The sequence below is a fragment of the Ochotona curzoniae genome, unplaced genomic scaffold, assembly GCF_017591425.1.
Source record: "Ochotona curzoniae isolate NIBS_2020 unplaced genomic scaffold, NIBS_Ocur_1.0 contig_291, whole genome shotgun sequence".
Lineage (NCBI taxonomy): Eukaryota > Metazoa > Chordata > Mammalia > Lagomorpha > Ochotonidae > Ochotona > Ochotona curzoniae.
The window spans coordinates 2,227,484-2,239,807 of NW_024465649.1; the positions used below are offsets into that span (position 1 = coordinate 2,227,484).

Here is a 12,324-nt window from a genome sequence, read left to right on the forward strand (position 1 = left end):
GAGGCGGAGAAAGTGGGGAGAAGGAAGCGCGGCCAGTTGCTTTCATGAGCAGGGAAGTTCACTAAACCCCAAAGGGCGTTGAGTGGTTTAGCCCGCGGCAAAGCGCCAGGCATCCTTAAGGTTAGGGTCGCGGCCCTTCAATAGCTTTCAGCAACGTTGTAATTTGCCCCTCCCCCTTTGCCAGCTCGGTGGTTTGTGGATAGGAAGAATTATTTTGTTCTATTTTAATTTTTAAAAACTTATTTTTTGCCAACTGTGTGCTTTTATTTCCTTTTTTATTTTTATTTTTTAATTTTACATCATTTTAGGACATAGTTTCATAGGCTCTGGGATTCCCCAGCCCCTCCCGAAAGACCTCCTCCCTATTGTCAGATGATATTCTACTAAGCTCTACTTTCAAACCAAAGATGGTTTCCCAATGAAACTGTTGAATCTATCTGGACAATAAGATGCTGGACTTTCCGCATGGTCCAAAACTTACCTTTATTTGAAAACCAGGGCAACACGAAGAAGCAGAAACAGATCTTCTATTCACTGATTCACTCCCCAAAATGGCCACAAGGGCCAAAGCTGGGCCTATCCGAAACCAGGAGCTTCCTGCGCTGATTTCCCAGACCATGGGCGGGCACATTTTCCGTCCAGTTCCCTGCTCACGGTTTGGGAAAGCAATGGGAGATGGCTGGAGTCTTTGGGACCCTGCACACATGTGAGAAACCCAGAGGAAGCTCCTGGCTTCAGATTGGCTCAGCTCTGACCACTGCGGCCATCTCTGGGCAGTGAAGCAGCACATGAAGATCTTTCTCTGTCCTTCCTTCCCTCTATAAATCTGACTTTCCGATAGAAAGAAAAAATTAGATGAGAGAGTGAATAGTGACACCTAGGATAATGCAAGACAGATCCGAGTGTCACATCGATGGTGTAAGTCTACCTTGTGGCACAATGTCATAAAGCACAAATTAGTCTGGATGCCTTTTCCTCCTCACATTCTTCACTCCCCACAAGGTGAGGTTTCACGGTTAATTCTATCTGCACTACTGACCTTCACTGATACTCTCTGATTTACCATCAGCAACAAAAGCAACAGTCATTGTTTACTAAGAACCCAGCTGATAATAATTTACACACACAAAGGACTTCATTCATCCATGGCAGGGTTGTTAGGACTCCTACAGTTGATGAAATTAAGAGTGAGGAAAATCAAGAAATATGTCCAATATTCCACTCTGTGAGTGGAAAAAAAAATCAGGATTTAAATACAGTGAATGGTCTGAAGCTAACATATATACCACTATGCTCAAACACTATGGTTTATCTTTAGGACAATTACTCCTGTTTATTTTATCTCAATTCCCTGGTAAGTGTTTCCTGCAGGTTAGATGGCTTGTTGCTCTGATAAGTGAGTGTTTCTGGAAGACAATCTGCATTAATCCCAAACACATGGTATTTGATCAGTGGCCCTGGGATCCAGCTAGAGCATCCTTCCCAATGTAGGGTTTAAGAGTTCAAATGCTTTTCATTTGCAGCATCTGCTTCCAAATGAAAATCCCATTTTGGTCCTTAAAAAGCTAAAATATCTGAAGCTTTGTTTCCATAATAAAGTCCTAAACTCCCAGGATCATTCCCTTTGCCTCAGCACACTTTTGAAAACCCATTAATATTCTAACTGGGCAAGCAGGATTTCTATGCCTATTCCCTGTGAAGAATATTCATTTAGCGCGATCAAAGGTGTGTGTGTGTGTATGTGAGTGTGAGTAAAAGAGGGAGGGAGGGAAGGAGAAGAGGGAGAGAGAGAGAAAGAGAACACTCACTCACTGTAGGACAGAGGTTGTTAAAATATAAACCTGGCAATACCACCTCAGTTATTTTACACTGTAGTACAGATATATTGTTTGTTTTCCTTAGAAGTGAACCATGGGGCCCTGTAATGTGGTATGACAAGTCAAGGCACTACCTACAAACAGGCATCCTGCGTGAGTGCTGGCTTCAATCCTCGGTTCAAGCACGTGGCTGCTCCTCCTCAATCTAGCTCCTTGCTAATGCATCAGGGAAAGCAGGGGATGGCCTGAGTCCTTGGGTCTGCATCCCCATGGGGAGCCTGGATGGAGCCCCTGGCTCCTATCTACAGCCTGGTCCAGCCCTGCTGTGCAGCCGTTTGGAGAGTAAACCAGCAGATGGAAGATTGTTCTCTCTCCCTATCTCCTTCTGTAATTTTGCCCTTCAAAACAACAAATATTAAAACAAACAAAAAAGAAAAAAACAAATCACGCCAGAAGGTATAACTCCAGGGTGTTGTCATATTTCACACAAGTGCACAAATAACAAGTTTCGACAAATATTTTTAGCCTTTTAATATACATTACAAATATTTTAGACCAATCACATCTTGTTATGTGTAACATATTTACAAAACAAAAAATATAATAAATATGAATGAAATGGTGAATCTGATCAACAACAAGCTCTGTCACAACCAGTTATTTAAAAGAAATGCAAACACCTGTTGTGTCTGCACACGTTGTCAGTTTTGAGATATATAAGGTCCAGAGTTACAATTCATCTGGAAAGAGATTGGGGGAATTCCCAAATTATAGGTAAGTGAGGTTCTTTCTCATTGCTAATTACATAATGTTTAATGATGGTTTTAAACTGTGAACATGATGGATTATCCAAACATGATACAAAGCTAATAGAGATCTACCATTTTAAAATGTATGTGACATCCACATAATGTCCTTTAGTTATTAACGCTATATACTGTAGTTCACACAATATCTACAAATGTAAACAAGAAAAAAAAACAGGTCACAGCAACATGTCTCACATTCCAATTTTAAATAAGACAAGCACATACTTGGCCAAACATTATTTTATAGTATGTTAATAAATAACACCTAGTTATGGTTATCCTGAACAGTTTACAGCTGTATATTTAAAAAGAAAATTTTTCTGCGAGTTTCACATTGTCAGTGAAGGGTAAAACAAATAATGAACCTTTATAACCAAAAAGAGAAAGAGGAAGCAAAGAGTGAGAGAGCTCTACAGAACCTAAAGTGGTTTGACATGCTGCATTTCTGGTACAGTTTGCCACAAAAAAAATAAATAAATAAACGGAAAGAAAACATGATTGTCTTTTAAAAGTAACGTTTGAAAGCTTTTCACAACACTAAACATAAGCTTTTTAAGATTAGCATGACATTCTTTATGCCCATCTGCTGTGTGTGTGTGTGTGTGTGTGTGTGTGTGTGTGTGTGCATCCAAAGGGATCTATTCAAGCCACAGGACAGCAAATTGCATACTTCTTACAATGAAAAGCAGCCACCACACTGAGTTGAAATCCAGCTAGTTTAGGGTCTGAAAAGATTTCATTCTTGCTTGCCTTTCACAAAGGTTCCCATGTGAATATGATTGCTGTGGGCCCCCTACAACTTTTTAAGTAGCAAACCCCACTGTAGTAATCCACAGGATCCATATGCTTCAGATGGAGTGAAGGTCACTTGATTTGGCCAAATACTGACAAGCCACCTGGCTCAGCTGCGGATGTGCCAGCTCTCACTGCTATCATCCCTTTCTTGTGACTAGGACTCTCGCTGTTGTCTCCTAGTCTTCACCTACAAGCACTCCAAAACCTAGGGAACACAGAGCTCAAACTAGATATTGGTCCTGGAAAACTGAATGGGCCCCACTGCTTTACAAGCTCTTTCTAGATAAGAAGGTTCTTTTTTCCCAAGCAAAAGGAATAGTGTTAAGTCTTATGGCAAATTCAGAAGTTTCTTTCAAATCAGGTCTAGAGCTGTTATGGAATTAAGACTTGCCTTACTCAACCACAGTTCTTGAAGGGAAAGGAAAGTAGCAGCCCAAAATTGCGCCCAGCTACAGATTTCTGCGTCTTCAGACGCCCAGCTTTCTTCACCAGTTTTTTAACTTGCCCAGGCAGATTTGGTGGTGATCATTGACTCTGTAGTATAATTACTTTCAACAATTCATGTTCTTTTGTTTTTGTTAGGCCTTTTTACCAAAAGGTATATCCCATATTATGCTAAAAGTCATAATACATTTCATTTTTATATATTAAAAAAAAACTTGTTGGTTGTGTTACTGGAGTCTGTAAAGCCACTGCTGAAATTCTATCTTTTTAAAAAAAATTTTAAAAACCATTATTTAAAACCATCATGTACTCCTATTCCCGTAATTTCTGCTCACTAATCATATTTCCAGACAAGGAGCTTGCCATTAAGCCTCCATCTCTGGTGGCCTCTATTTTCCATTTTCCCTCATGCAAAATACTGAATAGGCTCCCCAAAGAGCAGGTTGGAATGCGAGAACTCAGCTAGATCCTCTGACTGAAAGTTCTCTCCTGCTCTAAATATATGCTGGTTAGAACTTCCAGAAACCAAGCATCTACACTCCTTATCAATGAGAAATTAATTCACGAGTAACTTAACAGCCTAGTACTGGAAACAAGTTACTAGAGTTTTTGGTTCATCTGTGAAAACCTTGGAACTGCGATACACACTAAGCATTAGCACAGGTCTGCAGCAGAGATACGAAAGCTCCTAAGTTAATACAAAGGCTTTTGGCCTTGGTTTTCAAATTCAGACCAGGCATCATTCAGCTCCATGAAAATCATCTTTGCATATTGTTCATAGGGTTGTCCAGTAGCCTACAGAAAAAAAAAGAAAAATAAACATTATATACCACAGATTCAAATTTTGTTAAGCTTTTCACTATGAATATATAGGTTCTAAGCATCTGAAATGTTTTTTGTTTGTTTATCGTGCCAGGCTGTGTGACAATTACTGTTCCCTCTCCTTAAGGCAGTATGATGACTTCCACTGCACCATAAGGGAGTGGAAGTTACAGTGTGGCCCACAGCAATAAAAACATAAGTGACACAGTCAAAGCAAAGATAAATTCAGGCCCATTTTGGATATTTTATTGATTCTGACCACTGTTGCCAACCACAAGCGAAGGCTTTCCCATCAGACTCTAGGCTGAGCATGCTGCTGTATTCCAAACAAGGACAAGTTCCTCTGTCCAGATCTTAGCCTTTTACTACTACTACAGCAGCTCAAGGTGACCTTGACCCTGAAAGTAAGTTCTTTATGAATCTCACATCCCTGCTATGTGTAATTTGCACTTTGATTTCTTTCTGCCCACTTCATAAAATAGAATTACTTGGTTAAATGCCTGATTTTATCCCCATGAACCTAAAATCATGGAATGTTTTGCCTAATCAACTTGTAAACTCAAAGTATGATGTTTTAATCCATGCTCATAAAATAGTGAAGTCAGGCCCAGCCAAGAGATGTGACTCACTTTATCTGGGTGCACCACCAGCACAGCCCTCCTGTACACCTTCTTCACCTGCTCCGGCGTTACCAGGTCTGCCATGCCCACGGGCTTCCACTTGGTCTCCCCAGCCCACAACACCGTGTGCATCGTGGAGAGAAGGGCTCTGATATTTCTCTCTTTGCCTTCAATCCATTCCAGAATCTGTAAATGCAGAGGGAATTAGGGAACTGCAATGCTTTCTGAGCTGAAAGGCTTCTGCCAGGATTCTGAAAGCCATTCCTACTCCAGTACCCTGTGTATTCCACAAGGAATGCTCTTCCACCTCCACCTCCTGCCTTCACTGCTCTTCAAATGCCTGCTCAGGACTTGTCTTTTTTTTTTTTTTCTTTAAATATTTACATATTTGTTTGAAAGTCAGAACCACAGAGAGAGAAGCAGGTGGGAACAGATAGAAAGAGAGAGAGATCTTTCCAAATTAAATCTTACTTAGCTCATCATAATTACAAACAGATCAAAGTAGACCTGCTCTGCTGAAGAAGGGAGTCCCTGGTGAGGCTAGGAGACTCTCGGCCTCACCTTCCTCTCCTCTACCTTTCCCACCTGCAAGGCTGATGTTACAGGGTTTGGGAACTCATGTGGACATAAGTGTTTGTCTCTCTGGAGCAAGGGGTGGTTCAGTTAATGTAGTTTAATTAAAAGCTCTCAAGGAAGAAGAGGAACCATAAATTATGTACTCTTCTTATCAAATTGCAATGATTTATTTTTAGAATCTGAATGTCATCTGAATTGTCATCACATTTAAAGAGGAAATCTAGATTGCCAAACTATGGAATAGAGCTTACATTACTAAAAATATTAACTAGGATTATAGATGCAACCCCAACACTATTCTGCTATTAAAAGCACAAGTATCATCCAAAATCTCAGTGCCTTTCATGGGTCCTATGATCTGAATGTTTGTCTTCCCTACAGCAAAAACAGAATCTAAAACCAAAACAAGAAACCCCAGTGAAGTGAAGTATTGAAATCCTGTTAGAACATGGGACCTCTGAGGGGTGATTAGGCTATAAAGGTAATACCCTCTGTATAGAATGAGCTATATACATGTGTCCTTGTAAAAGACATCAGAAAGCCACGGGCAGACACAGGGAAAAGACCACCACTATGAACCAGAAAGTGATCCCTATCAAAACCAAACCTGCAGGCACCTTAATCTTGAACTTCCAACCTCTGTTGCTTCGAACTCATACAGTATCTATATGGTATTGCACTATAGTAGCCTGAAGGGACTAAAGTAATAGTGATTCTCATGCCTGTGGATTCATATATGAGCACACGTGTTCATGACTTTGTCTCGTGACCTTGTCATACAGGAAAACCACACTGAGTTAAGGGGCTCATTCACCTTCAATTTTTCAGGGTCCATCTCCTTAGCCATTTCTTCCTTTCTCATCTCTGCTATTGTTCGAGGCCCCTTTTTGTCTTTGTGAGCATTGAAACCTTGACTAGAGAGCAGGTCTTCAAAATCGGCTGCTTTTTGCTTTCCTTCTGTAATACAATTTTTGAAAATTATGCGTTTTAAGAAGAATATCACATCATCATCTCATACCACTTAGTGCTCCTACATGCACTAAGAACTCACCCTTTGCCTCCGAGTAGGGTAAAAATATTCTCATGCTCATTTTACAGCTGAGAAAAATAGAGTCTTACCACTGATCTTGAGAGATTTGTCCAGAAATACATAACAGGTGTCTAGCAAGACTAGGCTTAGGGTCTGGAACACAACACTAAATTCAGTTTCATGTCCACTATACCTTCTTTTCAAAGGAGAATACTTGCTATTTGCCCAGCTTAACTACAAATCAGGGTCAGTGATGGGACAAGGACCTGGGCTTTGACATTTGCACCCATGCATGCTACACTCCTGCCATATAGCTGACAGTTTTAATCTGTCACAGGGCTCTTTTCCTCTTCAATGCCTTTGGAGAAGTAGCCAAGCATGATGGTGAGAAACAAAATTTGCAACTAGACTCCTTGTTTTAATTCCAGCCCTGCCACTTCCTACTGCTACGACTTGGCCAAGCTGCTCATCATTTTTGTGCCTCAGTTTTCTCATCTGTAATCCAAGAATGCTGTTAATAATATGAGTTACATTCTAAAGTTGTTGTGAGAGTCAATGAGTTAACATTCTCAGTGCTTAAATGGCTGCCTGGATATCTAAATGTTTGCTAAAGAAAACAAAACAGAACAGACCAGCAGCCTGTACTCATCACATAAAGTTGTTCTTTAGTTGACAAGCATCTCCCATCACCATACACTAACAGGAGCACACACTAAAGTTTAAGCTCTCCAAGGCTAGGGATTTTTATCTGTCCCTTCCTCAATGTTTTCTATATTCAAGATAAAAATCGAGGGCATGCTACATGCTTCTATGGAATTCTCAAAGTACAGAAGCTATTAACCATATAACCATACTGTTACATATTCCCAACAATGGAATTCCTATCACGTGGATGTTGTGAAGACTCATCTGTGTCACAGCCAATAGAGGTGGCAATTAAGAACAAATGGAGTCAGACCACTGGAACCCAAGTCTTGGCTCTGTCAATTTTAACCCATATGAACACAGGGAATTACAGATTTGTGTTATAGGGTCCTCATCTATATCTATAGTAAGCACTCAACAAATATTAGCTACTGACACTAGAAGGGCAAAAGAACTGTCTTTTTCTTGTTCTGAAGAAAGGCAGACCTGTTCCTTCATCATATTCCTATATATTTCATTATAGGGGATGTAAAATGTATCAAAACAGGACTTTTCATAAACCCAAATCTAGGGATCCCACTACACAAAATACATTATTTTTTTACTTGCTGTCAAACCCAGGTGCTGACACCATCGCAGGTGACCCATTCATCCTGGGAATCCACCAACCACACAGTAATAAAGACTAAATGCATGACACATCTTCTGATCGGGATTTAAGGGCAAATGTGTCTTATGACTATAAGATTACCTCAGAAACCATCGTAATTATTTTCTGTCTCAGTCAGACATCTAATAGGCAATGGGGCAGCATAGACGGGACCTCCTACAAGTACGGCCCAAACTGTCATCCTTACCCAAGTTAGCAGATCCTTTTCCACGTTCATTCGGGCCTCCAGGCATAGCTGAGAAGCTCACATTGTAGTTTGGTCGATTCTGGGGTGAGGAGTGCGGCATGCCGGACTGTGGTTTGGACTGCGACTGCTGCCAGCTGTAGCCACCTCCCTGCTGCCACCCTCCACCCATTGGCTGGGGAGATGCTTTTTGTGGTGAACTCAGAGGTGGAAATCCTCCACCTAAGCCAGTTGGAGTGGTAGGTTTGCTGGCGAATGAAGAACTACCTACAAGAACAAAATGAGGTGGGGAGAGAAAACAATGCTGTTTGCGTAGTCTTTCACTCTTGTATTTTGTGTCTGCAGGGCTAGTGCTGTGATACAGCAGGTTCCTGTATCAGCACTGGTTCAAGTCCCAGCTATTCCACTTCTAATCCATTTCCCTATTAATGTGCCTGGGAAAGCAGCAGAAAATAGTCTAGATCTTGGGTTTCTGCACCCATGTAAGACAACGGATGACGCTCCTAGCTTCTGGTTTCAGCCTGGCCCAGACTCAGCCAATGAGGCCATTTGGGGAGTGAACCAATGAACAAATACTCTCTCTCTCCTTTTGTTTCTCCTCTTCTCTCTGTAACTCTGCCTTTAAAATAAATACACTTAACTAAGAGATTATCTGCAGCAACATCAGTGGAAATTGCCTTTCTGACAGCATACTTTTCCTTCCTAATAGTTACTCAACTACATTTTTAGGTATGTATTCACTGTCTTATTTTTTTCCTCCAGATGAAAGAAGTATTGCTCAGAATGGCTAAGTGAAGTTTCTGAACATCACCCAGCCCCCTTTAGCAGAACTGAGACTTTCTCTGTGTCTTGTAGTCCAAATTTGGAGAGCTCTGGCTCTTCCAACTGTTTTAACCCTCCCTAAACTCCCACCTTCTAAGCAGATTTTAGTTCTTTACAGGTGTAAACACCACCCAACAAGAACAGGGAGTATACCAATAAATTAGTAGATAAGTTCTTTCATTAATGGAGTACTTTAAACTTCATTGATCAGGATTAAGCATTGTTTGTGCATGGTTAAGGCCTAAAAATAAGTAAAGGTGTTTTGAAATTTCACAGATTTCTATTTCATTTCAGGAGAATAAAAACGAATAATTCTTTGACAACTTTGAATAAGACCACGGGTCTTACTTAAGCTTACCAAAAAATAGTGTTACTTTGTGCCAGGAATTTGAGAAAATCCTGTTTATACCATCATAACTTTTAATCACTCACTGCAGATACAGTGGGCTGATTGGAAAATATGATGAGTTTAAGAGGCAAAATAAGAAGTTGAAATGAGATCTCCCAGGGCCCTCTATAATGAGGGCAAAATAACAGTGATAATAAAATAACTAACATTTACACAGCTCTTCAGTTTCCAACATGTGGATACCAACACTAGTACCTTTGGATCTACACCACACACTTAAGGTGTAAGTGGTACTTCTGGCTCCACTTCAAGGCAAGGAAAGCAAGGGTTGAAGAGGCTTATTCATATACTCATGTTCACATATCCAGCCAATGGAATTGGGACCTGATCATATTGTCTCATCTTCAAAGACCATGTGCATTTGTTGCACCATAATTTCTGATTCCTCCCCAAATCTCCAAATTTTTCACTAAAACTCATTCTTTACTACCTTTGTCCTGAAGAATTTTTCCCTGTATCCTGATTTCAGTTCTCCTGTTTCCCTCTTCCTTGAGAACAGAGTCAATCCAGGTTTGAGTCCCAGCTCTATTTCTCACTCATCATTGTATGATTCATCATTACATTCACCTATTCACACATTCATCCACCAGTATATGCTGGACACCCACAAGGTGCTTGCTACTACACTTGCCAATAGGAATATGCAGATAGCTAAAAACAGGATATACAAAATCATTGCTCTTCCTGAGCTGGTTGAAAACCTTGCTCCTTTTGAGGAATCATCCATGAAATCAAAGCTATATCAGGATCACATGTAAACGTACAAAAACACAAATATATGAAACTGATACACAACTCTGATTTAAGCAAACTAAGAGACATTGTATATGATTTTAAAAAGTCTCAAGTTCATATGTACATTCCTGGGACATCATAAGAGCTCATTAAATATCTGGCAACAGAACAAGTATCAGGAGGGTTTGTATTGAGAGAGGCAATGCCATTTCATTCCGTCACTCACAACAGGAAGCCTGTTTCATGGCATCCTTTCACCAAGTGCACATCATCATCACACCCTGACGATGTGCTTATTCATTCTGCACTGAAGTGTTACTTCCTATTTGAAGTATGCTTACTTTGTTCTAAGTGTGTTTACTCTTAAAATTCAGCAAGTACACACTCAAAAGCACAAAGAAATTTCCATAGATATGAAAAACAGCTAAAACCTACCACATTCCCACCACCCTGTCATTTATTCGTTCACTGATGGAACTCTTCAGAGCAATCCACATGCCAGGCTGACACACAACAGTGAACACACACATGCTGACCTTGCTCTCTTGGGGCTCATCAACACTGTCAGACTTCTGATGTCTGCCCTTGCAGGATATTCTCTACTTGTGTTCAGTAATTCTAATTGTTAGTGCTACTGAAGCATGGAAATGACAGGCATACAAAGCAGTGGCTAAGCCCAGAGGCCATTGCTACCCTCATTAAAACTAAAGCAGGTTGTCAGCCTTGAGTGCACATCAGAATTACCTGGGGAACTTTGCTTTTTTTAAATGTCCCATCTTATATATCCCCTTTTGCAGTGAATATTTTACAGCTGATTAAGGAAGCTCCAAGGAACAGGGATATTATTCCTTTTCACATGCTGAATGCTTGACACCCAGTAATTACTGACATAAACCTAATGAATGAGGGCGTCTATAGGCAAGGACAGAACACTGTTGCTAGGATGAGCAGAATGAGTCACCTTCTCCATTTCAGCTTCACCAACTTCTAAAGCTGTTTCTGCTCTAGAGTTTCCAAAACTTCAAGCAAGTCTTGGAGCCAATGAAATTGCCTGCTATTTCCCTCATATGCCAATCACATCACAGGTTTCAGCTTAGAAGCCACTTCCACTAGCCCTCCCTGATCCCCCACATTTTGGCTCAGGTAACCTCAGACTATCTGTGAACTTCTTCATTCTATAACTCCTTTCAGACTTTGCTGTAGTTGCTATGGAAAACATGGACGTGGTTTCCCAGGGGAGCTCTTTAAGCTCCCAAACCACATCTGGACCAATTATACCACAGAATCCATTCGAGGAACCAAGGTATTAGTCTTTGTTTCAAATGTGTTTAAAGGGGAGATATTTTAAAGAGAAAAGCACTATCTTTTATCTTTTGCTGCTATGTAATCTGGAGATTTTTCACTCTCAGGGAACTCAGCTAAGGAATCAAGAATTCTAACGTACAGTTCTTTCTGTCTCACTGTGTGGCTTTAGGAAAACCACTTAATGTTTTTAGAAGTTTTATGATTAGTATAGTCATTGTGGGAAGCAGTGTGAGTTGCCTCAAAAAAGAAAAAGCCCTGAAAATACAACTACCTAAGAACTAAGATCCAACAATCTCACTTCTGGATATATATTTTATTTCAAGGGACATGAAATCTATCTGTCAAAGAGACATCTGTATCCTCTTGTTTACCATAGCACTAGTCACAATAACTAAGGAATGGAAACAAGCTAGGTGTCCATCAGCTGAAGGACAGCTAAAGACAATGTGGTACATTTCTAATATTACTCAGTCATTAACAAGGATGAGTCTTGTCATTTGCAGCAACATGGATGCAACTAGATAGAGATCAACATACTACTTGAAATACTACAAGTGCAGAAAGCCAATTATCACATGATTACACTCATCTGTATAATCTTAAAAATGATTTTATACACTTTACAAAATACAATTGTGATT

The 12,324-nt window shown here is 40.3% G+C and overlaps 1 protein-coding gene across 1 annotated transcript in view; it reads right to left on the reverse strand.

Moving 5' to 3' along the window:
• Positions 1 to 2,335: 2,335 nt before the first annotated feature.
• DNAJC6 (DnaJ heat shock protein family (Hsp40) member C6) overlaps positions 2,336 to 12,324 on the reverse strand; it is a 103,054-nt gene continuing 93,065 nt past the window's right edge. Inside the window, exons 16-19 of the mRNA XM_040978636.1 lie at positions 8,416 to 8,679; positions 6,698 to 6,840; positions 5,317 to 5,493; positions 2,336 to 4,660 (exon numbers count right to left, since the gene is read on the reverse strand). Coding sequence (XP_040834570.1) covers positions 4,559 to 4,660; positions 5,317 to 5,493; positions 6,698 to 6,840; positions 8,416 to 8,679 — 686 coding nt within the window. The 3' untranslated portion in view covers positions 2,336 to 4,558. The remainder of the gene's footprint in view (positions 4,661 to 5,316; positions 5,494 to 6,697; positions 6,841 to 8,415; positions 8,680 to 12,324) is intronic.